The following is a 25,210-nucleotide window of genomic DNA, read 5'->3' as shown; positions in this document are numbered from 1 at the left end:
TCTTGCCATTAATATTTATTATCATGTGCCTGCTATGTGCAAGATAGTGTGCTATATGCTGGGTATTCAGTAGTGAGCAAAATAGACCCTGTCTCTGGAGGAGACAGACAATAGGTGGGTAAACAACGACTTGTGAGCCTGAATTCCACCACAGACTTCAGCAGAGGTGAGTGCTGGCACACAGCATTTGGTAGAAAACCAAAAATGAACTTAGTCATGCTAAACTGAAGATATTACAGAATGTCAGTAGTGCTTGAGAATTTCCCAAATAAAAAGTTTTTCCAAGGAATGCTTCATTTCAGGACTATTTCATGGCCATTCTTTTTTGGGTGTAAAGCCTTTGAAAAAAACATGCTGTGTGGCCAGACTTGCTCACACACACACACACACACACACACACACTCCTGTGTGTGAGCAGTGAGAGTAGATGGGAATACTAATTTCGTTCAAAAGCAGATATACAGTAGGCTTGTTAGAGTATAAAAGGAATGTGTTGGAAAGAAGAGAGTCAGCTTCTATTAAAAACTGACATCATAAAAGGTGGAAAGGCCCTTGAATTGCTACAAATTCTTTGCTTTATATCAAGGCACCTACACTAAGTCACCATTTTTGTGAGAAAATAATGTATCTTAATTTATCTTTCAGAATGGCACCTAACTTCAGAACAGTGATACATGCATTTTTTCCCCTCCCTTCTGTTGGCCCTTCGGGGTAATAAATGTTGGAATTTAGAGGGGAAGATGGAGGGGGCTTCTCTTCTGCATATGCTGTGTCCTATGCCCACCTTTTTTCTCCTTTGACCTTGTTTCCTTTGACCTCACCACTTCATCCCCATTACTCTTCTCCAATCCTTGCATGGGTGTGTGCACATGTATGTGTGCACTGCATGTGTGTGGAGGGGTATGTGTGTATCAATTTTAGACTAAATGGCTTCCCTGTCAAAACTTCTGTCCCCTTTAAAGTACTTCTCAGCTTCGATTGCTCACAAAGACCTGAGAGGAACGCCTGTGCCAGGAAGGATCTGTGAGGCCTTTGCTCCCCAAAACTCTGAAAGTACAGCCTGTGCAGTGGCCCAGCGTCCCTGCATCACCTGCTGCTTCTCCTTGTTCTTGGAGCTCAGATGCTTCTGGAAGTAGACATGCACTTAGGCTCTGAGGCCACTTCCTCCTGATTCTGACTTGCAGGGTCACAGAAAAAGAAAGAGAAAGGGAGGAGAGGCAGATTGAGACACCCTGCCTGGCGGCCTTCTGACTCAAAGCCCGTTCTCTAGTGGGCAGCTGCCTCTCAGACGTCTGATCAGTGGGGGTGCCCCAGAGCAGCAGTCCGCCTCCCACATACTGCCAAGGGGTGCTTTACAAGCATGTCTTTTTTTATGCATTGCCTTCTTTGAAGGTAGGCAGGGTAGTGGGCCACATTTTATGGTGTGGAAACTGAAGCTCAAAGTGTTTTATCTGGGGACACAGTTAGGGCTGGCATTGGGACCTGAGCCGAGGCCACCTGCTTGTTCACCCAGGACCCTTTATTTCCAGATCTGTTATGCTCCTTTCTTCACACCCTTCCTTCTCCATCATAGCATTTCTCACAACTTGTAAAAATGTATTTAGTTGTGTCATTATTGTTTTGGCCCTCCACTAAGCCAAGCATTTCATGAGGATGGGGTACTTTTTCTGTTTGTTCATGGCAGTGACATTAGTCTAGTACCTGGTAGACCATCATCACAGTCACCATCATCACCCTCATCATCAGACACTCGCATAAGTGTGTTGCGTGAATGAACTAAGGAATGCTGGGTCTGGCTGCTCCTGTCCCGGAGCCCTCTGCTCCCAAGGCATGGTGCCCTTTAGTCATCTGTCAGAAAAGCTGTGTGGCTTTCGTACTGATCCATTTTACAATTTTCTTCCTGCTCTTCTTTCTTCCCACCCAAAATAGCCAGTCAGAGGAGGAAGAAGATGGGATTGGCACACAGAGGAGGAGAAGCTCTCTGGGCCTAAGTGGGTATCCCCTTACAGAAGAAGAGCCAGGAACCAGGGAGCCAAGGGCTGGGGGTCCAGTCCCCCAGGTGCTCCGCAGAATCATCTCCATTGAGGAAGACCCCCTGCCCCAGCTCCTGGAGGACAGCTTTGAGCGGCCACTGAGCAGATGCCCAGAAGAGGAGGGGGTCTTTGACCAGGGGCGGCAAGGGCAAACCCAGAAGGCCTGCCCTTCTCAGCTCATGCTCACATCTCCCCGAGTGCAGCCTATTGGGAAGGAAGCCCTGTCTAAGGTAAGGGCACATCCCGCCTTGGGGTTGGACATCACCCTATGCCTTGTCCCAAAGGCAGCCCAGGAAGGCAGATGCGACTGGTCCTGTGAGTCAACATATTTGTGTCCTCCCAATATCCCCTTCCCCCGCTTAGCTGAGTGTCTTGGGGGCCACCCAGGGGTCCTGGTAAATTCTCCTTATAACTTCTAATGTTTGCCCCACTCCCCGCCCTATAATCTTTTTTCTGACTCAGCATAACACTTAAATCCGTTATTCTACTTGAACGCCCCCACCAGATTTTCCTTTAATTCTGCAGGGACAAGGAGGCCATCTGAACCATCTCCTCTGGTTCATGGTGATAATGTTTCATACCTTGTCTGTGACCTGGGCCTAGGAATAGGCTCCTTAAACATCCCTCCCCCACCATCCACTTGACCCTCTAAAACAGCTTTAGAAATGGCCACGGCAGTGTGACACAGGCTCCTCTCTGCACACTGGCACAGCCCTTTAGAATTGAGTCCTGGCCACCTCGAGCATTTCCATGACTGTATTAGCATGTGCAACAGGAATACTTCTCTGGTCACTGTGTAGGGTCTTTTTGGCATCAGTTGTCATTCTTGGGTCCAGACTAAGATTCATGACTGTGTATCACTCCTCTGAAGGGTGGAATGGTGGAGGCCCAGGACCCAGGACGGATGGAGAAGTGGGTGTCACCCAGTGGTGGGTGAGGCCCCTCCCCCTACCTGTCACCACACAGACCTACACATGCAGGCAGCGAGCACAAATGGGGTTTTTAGTACCCCATGCCTTCCCCCCGTATGTGAAAGAAGCGTTAAGAAGCCGGGGGTAAAGGGAAAGGGCTGAGCATCATGTCAGCCATGGCGTTTGATCCTCGCAGTCATCTGATGAGGCATCAGGAATTTATTCTTCCTTATGGCAGATGGGGGAGTGGCACCCAGAGGGGTGCAGCCTGGCCCAGCCTTCTTGCCCTGCTCTCACACATTGTGGCTCCACCAGCTTGGGCTGCCATCTAGCTGGGGACAGAAACTGCAGCAATGAGGAAATATGGCCTCCTAGGAGCTGCATGGCAGCCTCAACAGAGTCTCTGCTCTTTGGAAGGTGTTGCAAAGCAGGCCCTCTGTGCAAGACAGCTGAGCCAGGAACTGGTGCAACCTTTCTGGCATGTACTTTGATCATAAGAATCAAGAACTTACCAATATCACATCCTTTGAACTGGCACTTCTACTTCTAGCAATCTTGTCTCAGAAACAACCAAATTCAGACAAAGACTTAATGCAAGAATGCAAGCGTATAATAGCAAACAATTGAAAAACTAATAGGACATAAACTATAGCATATTAATTCAATAGACTATTACGCTGCTGCTAAAAATCACATTTTCAAAATAAAAATTAGTGACCCAGAGAAATATTTATAATTTAATAATATGTGAAAAGTATAAAATTATAATATCTCAAGTCTCTCTCAATAAAACATAGGTTCTTTCATCTGTATAGGAAAATGCCTGGAAGAAATGCATGAGAACATGAAAAGTGACCCCTGCAGGGTGGTAGGGGAGATCCTAAGTGATTATTATTTTCCTTCCTACTGTTCTGTAGTTCCTAATTTCAAAAAAATTGCACGCATTACTCTCATTTGTAAAGCCCTTTTTAAGCAGTGGGAAAGAGAACAGCAGACCTTTTTCCAGCCCCCTTGCCCAAGTCCGGTTGTCTCACTGTGGATTGTTCCGAGGGGACACAGGTTAAGTGCATGAACATGAGTAGGAGTTCACTGTACCATTCTGCCTGGAGCTGAACCATCAATAAATGTGTATATATTCTTTGGCCTGTAAACAATTAGTGCTCTGTCTGGGGGTAGGGTGGGGTCAGGCTAAGGGTCAGGTACAGCCTCTGCAGCCAGGACCCGCTCCTCCCACTGAGGGTTCTCAGGTCCCACCTGTACCTGGGCCTGAGGATTCAGATTGCCGCTGGGAGCTTTAGTCTCAAACAGATTCAAGTTAGAAGTGCAGAGGCTGGGCAGAGACAGCAGAGAGCCGATGTTCTTGGTATTGCAAGAGTAAAGAAAATGGGGCAGGGGGCATAGTTTTTAAGTGGTGAGTATGTTTTTTTAAGTTTAAATTCCTATAATTGACCTTGAATTCCTACTTAAGTACTACTTGGAACTGATTTCTCCCCAAAAGCCTGTTAATGGCTTTTCTCTGAAACTCAAGTACTGCTAAGATCTGTCGCCACTCCATTATAGTATTTACTCAATGAGAGGAGCTAATTCCCCCAAATCCATTTCTAAATGATTCAAAAGAGTTTCCTCATTTGGCCCAGCAGTACTGGGCTGGGCCTGAAGGCAGGACTACTGAAGAGAAAGCAAACAGCTCTCTCAAAGGAAGGACAGCTCAGTGGAAAAGAATGATCCTGTGTGGAACCGGGCGGGGGCGGCGGGGGTGAGGGGGGGTGCTTACTCTGCCTCTCTCTCCCCCAGTGTCTAAGCGAGACCATTCCCTGCTGGGTTTTAGTATCCCACACTAATGGGCAGCCGGGGCCCCCCGCCCCTCCTGCTGCAGGGCAGCGGAGAAGGAGCAGCAGTGGAGAAGGAGCAGCAGTGGCTGGGGACTCAGGAATGGTCTGCCAGGGGCCTGGTATCACCGATTCCCAGCCTCGTAGGTGGAGACTGTCTTGCCTTCGTTCCCAGGGCAGATGGGGGTCCTGGATGGGAGCTGATGAGATGGCACTAAAAAACAAAGGACAGGGAGGCCAAGAATATCCTCCATCAGTCCAGGCTTTCAATGAGAAGGCAGAAACAAAAACCCCTGCCCCAGCCCAGGCTGTCTGCCCTGTGAAAGGGATAAGTCTTCTTTTTTCTCTTTCCCCTCCTTCCTGCAAACACCCAACCTTATCCTCCCTTTGGCTCCCTAGAGAATCTCTGCCTCTGCTTTAAGCCCCAGCTCAGAGTGTCTGCTCGATGGAACGTTGGCTCCTCGGCTCCCCCTCCCTGCTCCCAGAGCATTTGGATGGAACATTGTGCTGAGATTGTTTGTTTCCATGCCTGCCTCCTTCACTCCACTGTAAACCAGGCCTCTTCCTCTCCCTGCCTCTTCAGGCCCAGCACAGAGCCTGCAACACTGCAGGCAGACAACAAATACTAGTTGAATGAATGCCCTTCTTCCCTCCTGCTGATGCCCTGGGCCCAAAGTTATCTACATCCCAGGCTGGGTGGTTTCCCAGTGCTGGTGTGGAGGCTGGTCCCCACTCTCCCCTGGACACTATGGGCACAGGTGATGGGCAGATTGTGTTGGGACAGGGGGCTAGCGACCTTTCTAGCAGCTGACCACACTGCCCGCCATCCACAGGAGGAAGGCTCTCCCTCTACCCCAGACCAGCTCTTCAAGATTGTGTTTGTGGGCAACTCCAGTGTAGGGAAGACATCCTTTATCAGGAGATTCTGTGATGACCAGTTTTCCTCCAGCATGACGGCCACCGTGGGTAAGTTCTTGCCCCTAGACTGGGCCCTGGCCCGTCTCCGGGAAGGAGAGGTTATGAGACAGGGGCCGAGGGAGGTGCTTGGAGCCCAGCGGGAGAGGCCCTGGGCCCTCAGGGAGAGGAGGCCGGGCCTGCTTGCTCCACAGTGAAGCTAGGAGACACAAGGTGAAGTCCACCTCCTGCAGAGTGATAGCTGCTAAGCTCACTCCAGTGGGATACGACCACCGAAAGCTTCCTGCGTCTGGCTGCAGAGGAACTGAAGTTAGCAAAGGTGGACTTCAGGCCCCTGTGCCCTCGCTGAGCCTCTCTCTCTTTTATCCTTCCTTTACCCCCTTCAACAAGGCCCTGAGTCTTCATGCTCCTGCTGAGGCTCCCCCAATGCCACAGCCCCCATCTCCCCCATGGGCCAGCTGCTTCCATGCCCTGTCCCTCCTGGTGTGAGTGTGTGTTGGCAGGCAGGACGGAGGACAGTGCCCTAGATGGCTCCTTTACCCAGTACATGTTACCCGTCCTAATCCCGGGCCTGCTGGGTGACAGCTGGAGTTCACTGTAGAAGCTCATTAGGCCCAGCTATTAGTAGATGGTCATGGCTAGATGTGTTCCCACTCTTGGGTAAAATTTTATTTAGATAAAGGACTTTTTTCTCTTCCTCTAGAGTTGCTCATTTTATTGAGTTATGTGGTAAGCTCATAGGCATATTGACCTTTCTAGCTTTTACCAAGTTGAATCACTTAAGCAAAAAAATAAATCCATTGAGTGCCTACTATGTACTATTTAACCTCACTGATAAATCAACTATATTTGAAAACATGTTGATGTGATCTGAATATTGACCATGAACTTTTATGTGCATCATTTCACTCTATCTTCACATAACCCCAGGAGGTAAGTATTGTTATCAACCTAATGGACAGATCAGGAAACTGAGGCCCAGAGAGGTTAAGAGGCTTGTCCACATTCCTATTAGCTGGTTGGTGTAGATACTGGCCGTCCTGTCCCCTCCCTCCGCCCCACACTCCTGTTCCATCCCACAGTGTTGCTAGTAATATCGAGTTGTACATGCTCAGCACCCAGTGGGTTTCAAGGATACTTTTCTGCCACAGGAGGTAGACAGAGGTTGGTGCAGGCGGGGAAGGCTGCTGAGGTGCTAGGGAGGCATCCGAAATTCTGGATCTTTATCTCACTTCTGCCACTAACCAGCTATGTGGCTTCAGGGAACATGTTCCCTCTTTCAGCCAGCTTTTTCTCATCTGAAAAATGAACTGGGTCACCCATGACTGCTTCCAAGCCTGAGTCTCGGTCCAGACCATCTTTGACCTTTGGCTCTCTGACAGCTGGCCCCACAAGACAAACTTACCCTGCCCCAGAGCTCTTCCTGGGGAGACCCTGTGTTCTTCCTCTCATCCTGAACTGGCCCTTCCTTCCAACTTTGCTCCTGCGATGGATCTCTTCCCACATGCTTTAGGGTGCCATTCTTACTGCTGGACCCTTTCCTATGTGGTTATCACATCTGGAATATCCTCCCTTCCCTTCCTTTTGGCTCCATCCCTTACCAACTGAGAGCACACAACGATGAAGAACTGGGACCCTGATGGGAAGAAAGGCAGAGCCTGTGAACCAAGCTCAAAAGAGTCTGGCCTTGTCTGGCCTGGAGAAGAATGGCCAAGGGTAAGCCACGTGCACCGAGTATGGTGGCACAGGAAGCAATGGCTGTGGAGGTGCACTTGCCTCCCTCAGGCATCATTCAGTGACGTGCCCCCCACAAATCATGGCTCAAGCGCAGACCCACAGGAGACAGGGGTATGGATGCTGAGGCCTCAGGCCCTCAAAGGGCCCCTTGCGGGCATGTCAAAATCATAGGGTGTCTCTCCTGTCAAAATCAGGGAATCAGGTTCTGTTTACCTTTCCAATTTGTGCCCCTGAGATGGAAGTCTCTAAAAAGAGAAAATCAGACTAATTTGCACTTCCCAGGAGGCCAATTATGGAAACACCTACAATGTAGGAAGAAGAAAAATATCAAAGGTTCCAACTCAGGAATGCCCTTTATCACACTGTGCAAAATATGCAAGAGCAGCAGCTCAAATCTGTGTCCCTGCCACGCAACATGCCTTGCTCTGGTGCATGTGTCAGTAAGCACAGTCACGCCAGCCACATGAAGGATGCTCCCTGTAGGGAGACAGAAGAGCCACAGAGTCCTGGCCCTCTAGGGCCAAAGCAGTCCAATCCTAGGTTGGAGCTCTAGCCAGCCCCCGCTCCAGGGCAGCAGAGTACCCGGCAGGGACTCTCACCAAGCTCACCACAGCACAGAACCCCTTTTTCCCGGCACTCCTTCGTCCACTGCACTCTCTGCAGCATAAGCCTCCTATCCTCCAGCAAAACAATTAGCCAGTGAGGTAAAACAGGACCATGAAGGCAACAGAGACCTGGCTGCCCCTCTGCCTTTGAGCCTTTCCATCAAAGAGAGGGCTCTGTCATCGGGACATCCCACCTTGGGCTGGCTGGCTTCAGATCAGACCCCGAAGGTGTGTCAACAGTGGTTGGTGTTCTCCTGAGTTGCTGCCAGGAAGTGGGCAGCCTCTTCAGTCTCCCAGAGCATAGACTGAGGAAGCTGTGCCACTTTTAGCTAAGAAGAATGCTCACCTTGGATTCAACTCTCAGCCAATTGTAATCCATTTGGATGGAAGCACTTAGCTCTGGACTTTCTAGGTAAAATGAAGCTGTCAGGTGTCCCTGTGCCCAGGGTACTGGTGTAAAAAGAACGAGCCTCTGAGCTGGGTTTGCAACACACTGCAGCTGCTGATGAGTTTGGGCAAGGCAAGCCATCTGGATTCCTGTTTCTTCATCTCTCATAGGTGTGGTGGGTGGGGTGGTGTGCATGTACATATCTGTGTGCATGTATGTGCATGTACATGAATAGATATGCATGTGCATGTCTTGGTGCATGCTCACGTGTGTGTGTGCAGGTAATGCACATGGATGTCACAGGGGGAGCAGTGTGAGGATGGAGAGATAGCATATGAAACTAGAAATATCAAGCATTCCACTCAAGCAAGAGTCAAATCACTCTCTCCTGTCCCAAAGGCACTGCTCCCTCTGTCTCTCACCTGTGAAACACAGGGCCTCCAGAGTCACTCTAGGAGTCGTGATCCTCCTACCTGTCCTCCACTCATGGGCCCCCGTGCTGTGGCCTTTGCCTGGGACAGTGGCTGGGATGACCTTTTCCATTGACTGCCTCCTTGTTGTCTTTTTTGTCTCTTCTGTCTTTTTTGGTACAAGCTGCTGTTGTCCCTCTCTAAGCCCTCCAGGGTGAGGACCTCAGAAGCTTGGCCTTTTTAGAAGTAGTAGGGGATGCCCTCTGTTTCCAAGGTCTGATACCTTAAGGGGCAAAGACTTTTTGAACCTCATTAAGCATTTGTGAACATTCTTAAATGATGCAGGAGAGAGGAATATCTGTTATCAAAGAAGTTCTGAGGGCTGCTGTGGGCACAGTATGCATGTTCCTGACCTTGTCCCCTCTCTCTGTGGTCCATGACTCCAAGTAGGGTCACTGCCTCAGAGAGACAATTGTGAATAGCCCAGTGGCTGGGATTAGGAACTCTAATCCCATCTCAAGGGTGAGTGTTGCCTTCGATCCCTTCTCGTTCCTATTTCTTCTCTTCTAGCACTCCCTCCACCTGCTACCCCTTCCCATCCTCCTGTTCCTCTGCATATCTTTGCAGTGGCTGATGGAAGTCTGAAAGTATGACCCATCCCCACAGAGATTTGAACTTTAGGGGAGCTTTGGAAATCATTATGGGGAGGAAGGAAGGAAGGAAGGAAGGAAGGAAGGAAGGAAGGAAGGAAGGAAGGAAGGAAGGAAGGAAGGGAGGGAGGGAGGGAGGGAGGGAGGGAGGGAGGGAGGGAGGATGGGAGGGAGGAAAGGAAAAGAAAGAGAAGGGAAGGGAAGGAACGAAAAGGGGGTGGGAGGGAGAAATTGTAGGACAGTCTTTCCTCCTCCTCCATCTTTGCAGTGAGGTAGTACATTCATAAATAATAACAATTGTCATTGCATTGGCATATTGCTATTACATGTGTGATCTCATTTGAGCCTTATTATATTATCCCTAAAGAGGGTATGGATTATAGTACAGTGAGGAGCCTGCAGTTCAGAGAGATGAAGTGACTTGATAATAAACGGCAGAGATAGAATCAGGTCCCACACCTTCCTGTTCCAGCGCTCTGTCCACTTCCTCACATCACCTCCCAGAAGCTACACAGAAGGGCTATCGCCTTTGGCCTTATGTGACTCCAGACATGTTGGGGCATCACGTTCTGATTTCGCGGTAACAGGCCCATTCCACCTTGCAGGCATCGATTACCGTGTGAAGATGGTGCATGTGGGTGACTCACAGGTGGCCCTGCAGCTGTGGGACACAGCTGGGCAGGAGAGGTGAGGAGCTGTCCCTGATGTAACCCTGCCTCCCCTATTCCCCCATTGGGGCCACAGGACTGGGCTGCAGAGGGGAGACTGCACCTCCGCTGACCTGTGGCCCTTCGGTGGCAGGTATCGTTGCATCACCCAGCAGTTCTTCAGGAAGGCTGATGGTGTCATCGTCATGTATGACCTCACAGACAAACAGTCCTTCCTGTCGGTCCGGCAGTGGCTGAGCAGTGTGGAGGTGAGCTGGTGACTTCCCAGGAGTGCTTACGCTGGCCTCCTAACTTTCCTTCCTTCTCTACCCATCTCCTGCCTGGCCCTCTGCTCTTTCAAAACCTCATCAGTATCCCTGTTCTCCAGGAGCAAACCAATTCAGCCATGTGAGCGGTCATTTACCCAAGTGCCAGTATCAAGCTTGCTGCTGGGGACTCTAAACTGACCAAGACAGACACAGTCCCTATCCCCATGGATGGGACATTTAAAAAAAACACAGATTCCACCAATAATTGTGTCATTATGATTTCAGTAAGTGCTATGAATGAGTGGGACAGGATTAGAGGAGGGGCACAGAGCAGAATGTGAAGGAAGGTTTCGTTGAGAAATAGTTGTTTAAACTGAGTCACAACTGTGCTATTCCCCCTTCTCTCCACCACCTCCCCCACCCTGTGCATTTTTCTAGCTCCAATGGGCCCAGCTGTGCCCTGCCCAAGAGTGACACCACACAGTGTTTTGGGGCCTCAGTCATAACCCTTCACACAAGGGGAGATTGATTTATAATATGAGGACCCAAGGCTCACCCCAAAGTCACCCTAGGCAAGGCCCATAAGCAACAGCAATCTTATTTGAATTCTGCATTATCTGTGAGACTGTGCCTCCTGACTTATACTTGCAATATGTCCCTTTTTACTTCCTGACCATCTGCATGTTCTCTCTTTACCACTTGAATGTAAACTTCTCAAAGCCAAGGACAGAGTAGGCCAACCACCTAACTTCTTTTAGTAGGGCCTTGCTGATTCATTCACAAAGCAGGCAAGTAGCATGTCCCAATTTCTTCCACCAGCAGGATGCATGCACTGTTCATTTATTTGTTTAAAACATTGTCAGCCTCCCTTCTAGGGTCTGCCAGTTGGAGCAGCAGGTAAATGAAATGATGTTTCTATTCTCACAGAGCTTACATTCAACCCTCTGTTCAAGCCCATTAGACCTTGCATGCACTCCTTACCTACTTATCACACTCACACTGCTGTGAAGGACATAGTTCCCACCTTGGATCCCTGTTGCTCCCTGTACCTCCTTGGGAACTGAAATGCACCTTTGTCATTGTAACCCCGTGCTTGCGCGGGGCCCCACAGAAGTAGTGCTCAACCAGTGCTGGGTGCATGAATGGATGCTGTATCGTTGTGTAGTCAGAATATCGGAGTTGTTCATTTCTTCATCCTTTTTGTCCCTAACATCTATGATTCCTCCCACCAAAATATGTTGCTCTTGTAGTTAGGACTGGTGGGGCCACTCCTTTCTCTACTCTTAATCCACATCCTTCTCATTCCCTGCAAAATAAGGAACAAGAGTGCAAGTCAGATTCAAGAGTTCTCAGAAATTTGCTTACTACAAATTATTTCTCAAAATTATTGAGCCTAAAACACTTATAATAGAGAAAATGTACATTTTTAAATGTAGTTCGTGACTCTACACCAAGATAATAATGAAAGCAAATAGTATAGTAATCTGAAAGTGCTTCCTATTTAAACTTTGGGGTTTCAGACCTGATTTTTTTTTTTTGACAGCACCAGTGATTTATCTTCCTCATAGAAGTTAAGCTCCCGCAGAGACGTCGGTGCTTGCCTGACCCAATGGTTTTCAGACTTTCTCTGGTAGAACCCGAAAGTCGGAGTGGCACTCCCCAGGGACTGGGGCAGGGCAGGGAAAGGCATAGCCATCACAGCTCTGGGCCCCTCACCCCCATGCCAGTCAAGGCCACCCTATCTCATTCAGTTTGGTATATTGGAGGCCCAGGTATGACTTTGCTAGATAAGGGGGTTTCCCTTTGAAAAATCACTGATCTAAGACCGCCCTCTCATTCTCAAATTAAGAAGTTGAGGCCATGACTTTGGGGAAGAAAGATCATCCATTCTTTCCCCAGCCACACACATTTTTCTTTTTCTTTTTTCTAGTTTACATAGTTATATGTAAAAGTTATAGTTTACATGGAATATCATATTAGTTTCAGGTATTCAATGCAGTGATTAGACATTTGTATATCTTATGAGGTGATCATCTTGATAAGCCATCTGACACCACACATAGTTATTACAGTATTGTTGCCTAGATTCCCTGTGCTGTACTTTACATCCCCGTGACTGTTTTGTAACTGCCATTTTGTACTTCTTCAATTTGTACTTACCTTTATCTTTTTTACCAGTCCTCCCAACTCCTTTCTCATCTAGTAACTGTCAATTTGTCCTCTGTTTCTATAAGTTTGTTTCTGTTTCATTTGTTAGTTTATTTTACTTTTTAGATTCAACACATAAGAGAAATCATACAGTACTTGTCTTTGCTGTCTGACTTAATTAACTTAGCACAATGCCCTCTAGGCCTATTCATGTTGCTTCAGATGGCAGGATTTCATTCCTCTTCATGTATGAGTAATAGTCCATTGTACATGGATGCCACATCTTCTTTATCCATTTGTCTATCGATGGACACTTAAGTTGCTTCCTTATATCTTGGCTATTGTAAATAATGCTGCAGTGAATTACGGCTGCATATATTCTTTTGAATTGGTTCAAATCTATACCCAGAAGTGGAATTGCTGGGTCATAAAGCAGTGCTATTTTTAATTTTTAAGGAACCGCCATATTGTTTTCCACAGTGGCTGCATTCCCACTGATAGTGCACCAGGGTTCCTTTTTCTCCATATCCTTGCCAACAGTTGTGTGTTGATTTATTGATGATAGCTATTCTGACAGGTGTGAGATGATACCTCACTGTGATTTTAATTTGCATTTCCTTGATAATTAGTGAAGCTGAGAATCTTTTCATATGCCATCTGTATGTCCTCTTGAGACAAATGCCTATTCAGTCTTCTGCCCATTTTTTAATCAGAACGTTGTTTTGGGGTTTTTTTGTGTGTGTGTTAAGTTGTATAAGTTCCTTATATATTTTGGATATTAAGCCCTTATCAGAGATATCATTGATAAATATCTCCTCCCATTCAGTAGGTTGCCTTTGTTTTGTCAATGGTTTCCTTTGCTGTGCAAAACCCTTTTATTTTGATGCAGTCCCATTTGTTTATTTTTTTTCTTTTGTTTCCCTTGCCCTTGAAGACATATCAAAAAAAAAAATTGCTAAGAGTGTTATCAAAGAGTTTGTTTCCCATGTTTTCTTCTGAAAGTTTTATGGTTTTGAGTCTTACATTTAAGTCTTTGATCCATTTGAAGTTTATTCTTGCATATGGTGTAAGAAAATGATTTTCATTCTTTTGCACGTATCTGTACAGTTTTCCCAACACCATTTGTTGAAGAGATTGTCTTTACCCCATTGTACATTCTTACCTCCATTGTCATAGATTAACTGACCATATAGATGTGGGTTTATTTCTGGGTTCTCTATTTTGTTCCATTGATGTGTGTCTGTTTTTGTGCCAGTACCATGTTGCTTTGATTACTGTAACCTACAGTATAATTTGAAATCAGGTACTTTGATACCTCCAAATATGTTCTTTTTTTCCTCAAGATTGCTTTGGTTGTTCAGGGTCTCTTGTGGTTCCATATAAATTTTAGGATTGTCCTCATTCAGTGAAAAATGCCATTGGTATTTTTGTAGGGATTACATTGAATATATAAATTGCTTTGAGAAGTATGAACATTTTAATAATGTTAATTCTTTCTATCCATGAGTATGGTATATGTTTCCATTTGTTTGTATATTCTTCACTTTCTTTATTGTTTTACAATTTTCTGAGTACAGGTTTTTTACTTCCTTGGTTAAATTTATTGCTAGAATATTTTATTCTTTTTGATGCGATTGTAAGTGAGATAGCTTTCTTAATTATTTTTATGATCATGTTATTGGTGTATAAAATGTAATAAATTTTAAATATTAATTTTATATCATATTTTACTGAATTTTTAAATTAGTTTTAATGAGGTTTTGGGTGTGACCTTGGAGTTCTCTATATATGGTATCATATCATCTGCAAATAAATAAAGGAAGAAGTTTGACATCTTCCTTTCCAATTTGGTTGCCTTTTATTTCTTTTTCTTGTCTGATTGCTGTGGCTAGAACTTCCAATATGATGTTGCATAAAAGTGATGAAAGTAGACATCCCTGTCTTGTTCCTGGTCATAAAGAGAAAGCTTTTGGCCTTTCATCATTGAGTATGATGTTAGCTGTGGGTTTATCATATATATCCTAGCCACAAACATTTAATTGTCCCTCAGTATCTGAATTTTGATATACACTGGAGCTGGGCAGAAGCAGTTCAAACAGTCTCGAATTAGTAGGGATGAATGGAGACGAGTTTGTGGAGTTGACCTCTCTGCTATCACTAGGGGATGTAGTTTCTAAGGCTCCTATTTTTCACAGAGAGCCTGGGATTAAGGAGAGTTAGAAGGTCAGGTTGAGTTTCATGCTAATGGGAGGTGATGAACTATCAGAGGGCCATTGTCACAGCTTGGAGCATGAGTTCAGTCATCTTCAGAAAAACAGTGCCACATGCCAGATGTCTGGCATATTACTGTATGGGGCTGAAAATCATCATCAGCATGTGCCCAGCAGGAGTCCTCATGGAGCCTTAGTGTCTCTATGGACTCAGGAAGCCAAGCTGAGATGGCAGTTCCCTATGTGGTTAACTCAGAATTATTTGTGTGTGAGTAGGACTTTTTTGTATAATTTGTAGTTTGAGTTCTCCTTTTTTAAAATTAGCAAAAGACACACTTAAACTCTAAATGACTATCCCAAACTTGGATGAATCTCAGAATCACCTGTGGAGCTTTCAGACAAAACAGGTGTGAGGGCCTTTTCTCTGAGATAGAATAATTCAGGGCCTGGAAACAAACAAACACAAACAAATAAACAGCCGTTTCCCAACTGATTCTCAGCCACTGTTGTTCCCAGCCTAAACAAGTGCTTCTCAAGCTTAAATGGGCATAGGAATCTCCTGGAAATTTTGTTAAAATGCAGAATCTGACTCAGCGCGCCTGGGCTGGGCCTGAGATGCTGCATTTCTAACAAGTGCTCCGATGCTGCTGGTCTAGGGACCACACTTTGAGACTCTAAATTTATTCAAACATGTCCATGCCCCTGCAACAAGAATTTTTTGAGCATCTCCTGCATGCCCAGCACTCGCAAGCCACTCCTGAGCACTCAGTATGAGGGACCTAGTTTGGTGGCCCAGCGTCTCAAGAGCAAGTACAAAACTCTGTGTCAGATGGTGGACTTTGTGTTGAAGGTGTGGAAGAGTGGCATCATAAATGCAATAATTCTCAAGATTCTTGAAAAGCTAACTTATTTTGCATTGGCAACCAGCAATCAGAGGTATCAGGTGATAGATTAAAACTTGACACCTAATTTGATTGAGGGGAACTGAAAATAATCAGTACTTTATATTTGTGGAGCACCTTATTTTTCTATAGAGTGCCAGGCACTCTGCTGACTCCTTTACCTGGGGAAGGGGAAGGGAGTATGGATGGGGAGCTTTAACAATAGGCTTCAGGTTCTGAAGGCTTATTATTAAGTGAATGCTGACCAGCTGTTCTCAGTGCCCCTTCCTCCCACAGTCCTAAAAGCAGTACAAGAAGAAAGAGCTAAAAGTGCCCCAGATTATACATGGCAAAAATGTACTCTTGGAAGAGGTTCTCTAGTGAGAACAAATGCTCAGGCAAGGTTTGGGTTTCCCTGAAAATGGAGATCTTACCATTCCAGTTCAGCCACTGTCTTGCCACGTAACTGTGGCCAGTCACTGAATGAAGGAGTGGACCAGAGGCTCTGCTAGGTCCCTCCTGGCCCCTACATTCTACAGAGTATGGCATTTGACTCTCTTGGGGATGGGCAGGATGGGTCAGGAGTGTGTGTGCATCAGAGGACCCTCGGGGATGTTTCCAGCCCAGAGGGAACCCAAATCCTTTGGCACAAGAGAGCAACCTTGCTTTATGAGTTGGAAATATCCTCCACCCCTGACTGTTCTCCTACCTCACCCTACCTCATCCTTCCCACCGGGACAGCTTTACATGGCCTGCAGGCCTTCTGCAGAAGATGCCCAATCTGGGCCCAGACACACCGTATGCTGATTCTCCTGCTATTTTACATTTCCTATGCACCTAACCGGAAATCAAAGCAGTTAGCCATTCCTGCCAACTCAGCATTCCCAACCTGTCCCTATCTTCTTCTCATCTCTGCTGCTGGGCCTGGATTAACCAGTTCAATCTAGAGAAGAAACTGGCTGGGCTCTAGCAGCCCTCTGTTTAGACCATGAGACACAATGGACTTCTGAAGACTTTGGGCCTGTATCAGAGAAAATAAGCATTAGTAGCAGCCAGATTTTTGATCCCCAGTGTCTGCAGCCCTGGAATGTAGAACTTCTACTTAAAAATTTTTTTGTCACTTTATAGCACTGTATTGTTAGATTTGTAAGTCAAGGAAGTGGAATATGATGGGTGTTATTAAGCCAACAAGACCAATGTCTTTGAGTTGGAAAGTAACTTGGAGATTAATCCAATGCAGCCTCTTGTTTTATAGATGAGAAATTGTGAGATCCACGGAGAGAAAGTGACTTGTCCAAAGGTACCCACGGCTTGTCAGATGGCATAGCCAGAACCAAAATCTAGGGCTTTGCCACTGCATTATGTTTCTCTCTCATCACATGGCCTGTGGTTGAAATCTGCTTCAAAAAAATAGGTATTCCTTTCTCTTTCAGTCCTTCCAGCTTTGGTCTCAAAGCAGAACAGTTCTTCAGCTGAAAGGGGTCAGGCCCACTTTCCTGTCCTCTCGTGGACTGCTAGCTAATTCTCATCCTGTGATATTTGTCGTTAGTGACAATGTGCACCACAGGGCAAAAAATAGCAGTTTGATTTTTTTCCCCCCACATTCCAAGTTGAGCTTGAAGTGCTGGCAGTTTAAACGAACTACACAAATAAATCTTGTTTTGACTCATAGTCCAGGGGGTGGATAAATATGGAAACCCCCAAGATATAATTTTGCAGTCATTTTTTTCTTAGCATAACTGCATGCTTTAATGTGCTGAGAAATTTTTGTTCTTGCTCCAGAGAAATAGCAGCACTATCCTGGCTAAGTGCTTTTCTTGCCTCCCAGCAAATAGATACACACACGCGCACACACACACACACATACTACAACCCACCAAACCCAACAGCTGCACATTCAGAGCTGAATGTCAATCTTCTGCTCCAAATTGACAGCCCTTATTATTAAGTCAGAGATGTGTAATCTTTTGAATTCCAACTAGTCTGTCTTCCAACAAGCTCAAGTTCACAGAAAGGCAACTAATGTGATCAAAGGTGTAGAGAGGCTTCTGTATCTAAGTCAGAGGACAGTAACCAGCTTTAGAGGCATATTTCACAGCTCAGAGAAGAGAGGAGCAGAGGAGCGATTGGGGTGAGCCCTGTGGAAAGACAGCAGATCCAGGGCCAAGCCAGGTCTCCTACACAGAGATAGTGTGCCCAGCTAAGGGGCTTCAACTCCTTCTGTCTGATCTGGAACGCCTATACCATTTTAGCAACATCTATAGAAATGTCAACAGAGGTTGAGTGGACCTTAGAGTTGTTCTTCAGAGGAGGTACTGTTTGGACTTTTAAAAGGAAGTGTTCCTTCATCTGGTGGATAATGATAGGCATCTTTGTGCCAAGCAATATATAAGCTGAAAACCTAGTTATGTATGCAAAAGGGTTGAAGTTTAGGCAGAAGTTAAAGTGAGAGAGGGCCATGAGACAATCACCCCCACCCCAAGCCCTCCCTATGGCCCTGGGTCAGAGTCTGATTTTGAGCTGGAATAACATCCACTGATTGCCCATGATAGCTCACCCTCCAGACTTATGTGTGTTCTCACATATTTTTACCATGTGTTTGGAGAGAGACCTACTTCTCTTTCATCAGTGGCAGGCTATGGCCCATGAAGGGGAAGGAAGTTGTCCAGAATGTCTGTGTAAGAGGGACCATGCAGAGAACAGAAACCACAGCTCCAGCTGGGGGCGTGGATTTTTTCCTGCTCCTTCTTAGCTCTTCTATTTTTATATCCAAGAATTTCTTTTAAAAAGAAGACTGCTCCTTCTTTTCCCAGGAGGCACGCTGCTGTATGGGGTGCACGGGACTCATGTGTTGGGCTTATGACCGTTCCCTGCCTCATTCTGTTCGGTCCTTCGGTACCCAGTCTCCTTTGGAAGGAGGAGAGTGAAGCCATCACCCATATCAGAATCTGGTTGGACTTCTACTTCTGCCCTGGGATTTCAAGTCTGATGCTCATATTTTCAGAGTTTCCATGTCAAGAAATCCCACAAGCCTTAGTCATTCCTCACACATATATCTGCAAATATCTCTCCTGTGCTCCAATCAGCAAGCCTTTTGGCCCATTTCCCTCCTTCCTCCTCTTTTCTTCCTTTTCTGGGAAAAACTGTTTCTCGAGTTTCTGTGGCACAGCACAGTCAGAGGTAGGGGATATTCCATTAATTGACACTCTGGTAATAGGGAGCCACAGCATTCTCTATATACCGTAAGTGGGTTTTTCACTTGCAATATGGTGCATTCCATTTAACACATCTACTACAGTACACATACCTGAATCTATTTCCATGGGTCAGAAGGCAATGTAAAGTCCTGTAGTGCCTTTGAGTCATCCTTACCAACATTATTTGCCATCTTACCATGGATATGTGGAAATAGTGTTTTTAGAGAGTTGCAGTTAATAAGATTCTAAATAGCAGAGAGTTTGTGGCCATCAGATTTTAAAGGAAAACAGAGAATTGTGGGCCCATCTACCAACGGGTCCTCATAACTCAGTGGCTTTGATGTTGGATGTTCTTTTAGATTCTCTGAGCCTTAATATTCTCATTTAATAAATTTGTTCATGACTGAACTGCAATGAAAATGAATGTGTAGATTAAGAAATCATTGAGGCCTAATTTCAAATGTAATTGCATTTAAACTTAAAACAGGTGTACCTATCAGATGGACTTTGGTCATTTATTTGAAATGGTAACATCAAGTAGTTGAACTATTGGCAAAACTATAACTGTTTCATAGCTTCTTATCCTACAGCCCTCTCTATTTAGTAAAATATTTAGCTACAATGAATGATTATTTTTACTAAATTATGATCAAAATCCCCTAATTAAGTATCTCACAAAGTAAAAATAACAACGTTTAAATGTGAATGTTACCATATTTACTCAATAGCTGTGAGGCCTGGGCTCTTTGCCCTCAGGAGAGGGATGGATGGTGCACCCATGTCCCAAGGGAGGACTTCGTGGTGCAGAGACCCCGGGGCACACCGGCCCTGCTGATCTGCCACAGCCGCAGGACAAGTAAATGGGGTCGACCCTTTGAATAAACCCGTTCCTTCCGGCCCAAGAAGTGCAGTTGCTATGGCCACCCCGTGTTCCCGGTGCAGGGCTTCCTTCGGATCCAGAGCTCCCAGGGGCCGGGCCGTGCAGCACCACGTGCGGTGACCTCCAGTGAGGCACACACTGTCGTTTTTCAGGCACTGTGGACCCAATGCCATGGATCGTATTTGGATCCAACCCTCAGGGAGCTTACATGCCCAATATGGGCCCCTGGAAATACCACTTCTAATCACAGTAGCCCCTAGAATAGCTCCAGACCACATGGCGTTCATTCCTTTGGCTCACTCTGGTTCATTCAGACTAAGGCTGGCCTTGTAGGAATGCTGTCAGGGAGCAGTAAGCCCTGGGAAAGGACATGTAGTTCAACTGTGCCCTCATCCTGATGCCCACTCCCAGCACACCTGGGAGGCCTGCACGTTCTGTCCAGCATCCAAGGAGAATGGGGAAGGAGGGCGGAGTCACTGCATTGACAGGGACTAGCAGTACCCAAAGGCACCCAGAGGCAGGCCTCAGGCACCCTGCTGAAGCCTTGAAAACTAAGGTTCTCAGAGGAGGTGTCTCTGGCTCTCAACTTTTAGGATGGCTGTTACTGCCTGGCCTATTGTGGCAGCAGGGGATTTTCAACTCAGATGTACTTTTCCATCCAGCATTTCAAGCCTGCCCTTCTAGGTTCTCCATGTGGATGCTCCTCTTAGTTGGGGGATTGTCTGTTCTGCAGGAAGCTGTGGGAGACCGCATTCCTGTGCTTCTGCTGGGCAATAAAATTGACAACGAGACAGAGCGGGAAGTTCCCCGAGGCCTCGGAGAGCAGCTTGCCAAGGTAAAGAGCAGGCATTTCCATCTCTATGGACCGGGTGGGGCCCCAAGACAGTTGAGCATCACCCCAGAGCCTTGCCCAACTTCTCTGTAATACCCCAGGGAAGGAAGCAAGTGGGCAAGAAGAGTGTTCTGGCGTTATGGGAGGGGTCCAGCTCCTGTGCGTGTGGGATTTTCCATAGAAAGCTACAGATTGTAAATTGGAGTTGGCTAGGGATGACTAGAGTATGGGGAAGTTTCCCAAATTCTTTCCCTCAGAATTCAGAATTATGAATTCTTAGATAATGAGAAGTTACTTATTTTAGTCCCTATCTGATGCTTGAACCCATCATCTATGTTTCTACTTGATCGCTTTCAGGGATGAAATTCTCACTAACTGCAAGGCTGGCTCTTCTTTGGACAGCTCTGTTAGAGAGTTCATCCTTTCTACCAAGACCAAGCCTCAAAGCTGTGAACTCAAGATAAATGCAAGGCATGCACTGGATAGCCTACCAGTAACATAAGCAGCAGCCATCTTGCCCAAGCCCAGAAGCAGCAAGGCTTGATGGCAATCTGGCAGCCAAACATGTAGTGCCCTTTCCTGGGCTGCTCCCGCTCCTCAGCGTGGTCTTCAGGGAACCGTGTGTCCAGAAAGACAGGGGTGCTGTCCGGCCCCAGGATTCGTAATTCTTAGTGTGCTCCATCTAAGCAGAGGCTCATAGCCTCAGAGGCTGGGAAAGGAGTACAGATGGCAAGATTCAGGGAAGAGGGAAGAAGGAGGGCCTGGCGGGTGTTCCTGTGCAGGGTTGCCAAGCAGCTACATGTCCACAGCCCTTCATCCTCAATTCCAGAATCCAAAAAGCTCTGAAAACAAAAAGGGATTTGCATTTCATCTGGAAGAAACATCTGACCAGAACTGACACATGGCTATTGATGATCGCTGTGTACTGCACTTTGAATGAACATTCAAATGTTTCACTGAAAAAATATTAATACGTTTGATTATAGAGTGCTGTCCCAGACCCACTGAGAGTATTATGTAATATAGTTTATGCATGCAGTAGCTTTCTGAAACTCAAAATTTCTGGATTCCAAAATACATCTGGATCCAAGGATTTTGACTAAGGGAATGCAGGGCCTGTATTTTTATCATCCCATTTTCTTTTTTTTTTTTTTTTTTTTGTCAATGAAATGAAAACTGCGGCTCAGAGAAATTAAGTGATTTATTCAAATTATCACGCAGCTCCTCAAGGACAGACTCTGGACTTGAAGCGGGAAGACAAGTCATGTCTTTCAATTCCAGGGCCTAGGCACTCCCCCTCCCCCAACTATGAAGCCTTCATTCTTCACAGACTGGCCAGGGGTCAGGGTAGAACTGCAGGGGAGGGGTGAAGAGGGCAGAGGACAGAGCTGGGTCTGTGGGGTGTGCAGCAGGAAGGATGAATTGGGAGCCAGCATTTGCACAGTCCTGATGTGCAGCCACAAAAGAAGGGTCCTCACTCAGCTAACCGCATCCCCACAGGACATCAGTCTTCAGACCTCAGTGCCTTTAGTTTTGTCATAAGGAAGCAGGACAGCTATTAATCGGAGTGACAAGTGGACAAGGGTGAGCCTTGGCCAAGGGCCCCACCGAGCGTGTAGCGCAGCCTCTGCCCAGTGAAGTGATGGGCAGTTGGCCTGTGGCATCTGTGCTGACAGCCTGGGCAGCTGGAGTGCTAATTAACTGGTGTGAAGGAGAATTCCCGTTGGAGTGGCACCTGCCCCAAGGCCCGTGGCACATCAGTGCCCTGGGAAAAGTCTGCTGCTGGGAGCCCTGCCATTAGCTAAATCTGCGACTGAAGCAAGCCGGCTATTTACACCCTCTCTGACCTCAGTTTTCCTTCCTGTGAAGTGGGAGAATGTCGCCCACCCTGGCCTATGTGTCTTTGTCTGCATCCCAGGCTGGTGGAAAAGGAAACGAGCACATAGGTACCCTACCCGGGAGCAATTTGAGGAAGTGTCAAACAGCTTATGATGTTGTTGTTTTACAATTGTTATAGCTCACCTGGGACATAGTTACAGAGCTTGCATCAGTGGGGTTGCCTGAGGAGACAGAAATCAACCTCTTAGAGAGTGGCGAGGGGGTGGAGGAATTCGAGGGGACTCTGGAAGGAAGCAGGGGTGTGGGTAGATGCAGACAGGGTGTTCTCTGCCCACCCCACAGTTCCCTTGCCCCTCCCCATTTATTCCCTCTGTTTTATGATTCTAGGAGAACAATCTGATCTTCTATGAATGCAGTGCCTATTCTGGTCACAACACCAAAGAGTCCCTGCTCCATCTGGCCAGGTAGAGACACACCTCAGTGGGCGACATGGCCAGGCTGTACTGGTCTGATGGGGACCACTGCATTCACTATCGCCAACCCCTGCTCCCTACCCCGGGCCTCTGGGCCTGTCTTCTGTCTGCAAGAGCCTCTGGGTAAAGGGGCTGGCGGCCTGGGCCTTTGTGTGGCATTCCAGAGGTCAGGGACAGCCTCATGAAACACAATAAGGCCCAAAAGAAAGCCTCCCTGCCTGTCACTGAATCTGAAAGGCTGCTGTTTTCCCCAAGAATTCTCTTTTTCAGTGCAAGTGCTCCTGGGGAAGGTCGTGTCATAGGTCCCCCAATACTGGCTAGTATCTTAACTGGGCTTAGTTGACAGGCAGGCGGGAAAAAAGACGGATTAGGGCTCCTGGGGAGGGGGAGGGGGAGCCAAGGAGAGGAGGGGCTGTGATGGGAGACCAGAGGCACCTAAGGGGATGGCCTTCCAGGGCTGGTCTCATGGAGAGACAGCTTCCATAAGCCTCTGCCTACAACAAAATGAAGAGAATACCACCACAGGATCGTGTTATTCATACTTGAACATTCACTCGTTTATCTATCTAGGCATTCATTTTATTCCATCCACCCACCGAGATAACATAAGTACTATACTTAATGGTAGTCATTTGTGCTCAGCATTCATTCTGGGGCATCTAAAAATATTTTTATTTGAGTAATTAAGAACCCATAACAACTTCTTCTATGCATTGGTGAGGTTGTGGAGTTATGGAAGACCATGGGGAAAGTTCTAGGCTTTTCTCTGGCACTGATTTTTGGAGCAAGTGACCCTGCCTTTTTGAGCTTTCCTGCTAAGGTAGGGACATCAATCATACCCTCCCTGCCCACTCACAGGTTGTTGTGAGAATCAAAACAGATGCTGAAGGTGAAAGCACTTTGACAGTATAAAGCAGGGATAAGATACTTAACACTATTTTTAATCCTCCACCTCCTACATTTAATCTGGAGCTGTGGCCACGTGGGACAGCCCTTCCACAGAGTTAATAACTAAGAAATATATGTTCTGAGCCTATACTGTGTTCTGAGTACTATGCTAGGCTGCAGAGATACAGGGACAACAGATACAGCCTCTGCTCTTAGCAGCTCCTTCAGTGATGAGGGAACAATGGAGTTATAACAGAAGGGTCAAAGTGGTATCAGAACACTTACAACACCTAGAGGATCAGGGGAGGCTTCCTGGAAGAGGTGTGAAGGATCCATATTGAGTAAACGCTGGCTTTACAGATTATAGTCATGTACTTGTACTGCCCAGGGGGAGACTTGGAATACTCTCTCTGATGCTCTGATGAGGTTGGGGTCCCTCAGTATGACCCAGATGGCCTGTAACCTGAGGGCCTGGCAACTGTCCACGACTGACACTATACCTTCCCCCCCTGCCAGGATCCTCAAGGAGCAAGAAGACACCGTGAGAGAGGACATCGTTCAGGTTGACCGCCCGGTCAAGAAGAAATCCTGCTGTGGCTGATGGTCACCTCCCAGGACTGTTCCACCCAGGCCTGGAGTCACAGGGCCTACAGTGAATCCAGCACATGGCCCCTGCACAGATGCCCCTACCAAGCCCAGCCCAGACCTTTGTCCCTGACAGTGACTTGCCTCCCCAGTAAGGAAGGGGAGTACCTCCAGTCAGGAAAGCTGCTGTTGGAGCATCTTGGAGTCTCTTCTCACCCTACTTTCTCTAGACGCCAGATGCCCATTCCTTTCCCCTCTTCCCCCACCCCTCCAGCTTGATTTCCTGGGAAAAGAAACAGATGGGCTTTTCCAGAAAAGCCACCATGTGCCTTCTCCACCTCCCTTCTCCCCCCCACCCCTTGCCTTTAGGAGCCTCAGCACTGCAGTTGCCACGGTAACTGTGCAGGGCCGACTTGCCGCTTCCTGCAGGCCGCAGATACAGAAACTCAGGCAATGAATGTGAGCGCGGTTGGTCTGGCTTTGGCTCCTGTTCTCTGGATGCCAATGGGACACTCTTGGCATATGCATCAAGGACCTCGAGATGCCCGCATGGTGTCGAGGAGAGCAAACCAGAATACCCACGTCCTCTTCTCCACTCCTCATCCCCCTCCCCCTGGGGTCCTGCTCCTGCCCAGGCTTCAGGGCCCAGCCTCTCTCAGCAGCTCCAGGGCTGTGGCATTTGCCCCCATGGGTTCCCCGGAACTGTGCCTTACAAAGAACCCACAGCCTTTTCTCCTCACTGCCCACCCACAGCCAGGACTCCCAGGTGGCCTGGGGGTGATAAATGTGTGCCTGGGGTTAGGGGGTGGGCTCACTTCCTGCCTAACCTCCAGAGATGAAAAGAAAACCAGGGGGAAAAACCCATGTGCTGCTCAACAGAGCG

General features: G+C 47.1%; 1 protein-coding gene across 4 annotated transcripts in view; it reads left to right on the top strand.

The window, feature by feature from the left end:
- The window catches only part of CRACR2A (calcium release activated channel regulator 2A), a 131,906-nt gene extending 106,957 nt beyond the window's left edge, over window positions 1-24,949 (top strand). For 3 of the 4 annotated variants that reach the window (XM_054577947.1, XM_054577948.1, XM_054577946.1), the window contains 7 exons: window positions 1,930-2,263; window positions 5,607-5,739; window positions 10,084-10,165; window positions 10,280-10,394; window positions 20,444-20,545; window positions 22,769-22,845; window positions 24,259-24,949. In XM_054577947.1, coding sequence (XP_054433922.1) covers window positions 1,930-2,263; window positions 5,607-5,739; window positions 10,084-10,165; window positions 10,280-10,394; window positions 20,444-20,545; window positions 22,769-22,845; window positions 24,259-24,343 — 928 coding nt within the window. In that variant the 3' untranslated portion in view covers window positions 24,344-24,949. The remainder of the gene's footprint in view (window positions 1-1,929; window positions 2,264-5,606; window positions 5,740-10,083; window positions 10,166-10,279; window positions 10,395-20,443; window positions 20,546-22,768; window positions 22,846-24,258) is intronic. The other variant, XM_054577949.1, reaches the window with a different exon arrangement.
- The last annotated feature ends 261 nt before the right edge of the window (window positions 24,950-25,210 follow it).

The sequence above is a fragment of the Pteronotus mesoamericanus genome, unplaced genomic scaffold, assembly GCF_021234165.1.
Source record: "Pteronotus mesoamericanus isolate MK-2021 breed Mesoamerican mustached bat unplaced genomic scaffold, CSHL_Meso_final contig_468, whole genome shotgun sequence".
NCBI lineage: Eukaryota > Metazoa > Chordata > Mammalia > Chiroptera > Mormoopidae > Pteronotus > Pteronotus mesoamericanus.
The sequence above is the reverse complement of the archived record's forward strand: the minus strand, read 5'-3'. Positions and strand labels throughout refer to the sequence as shown.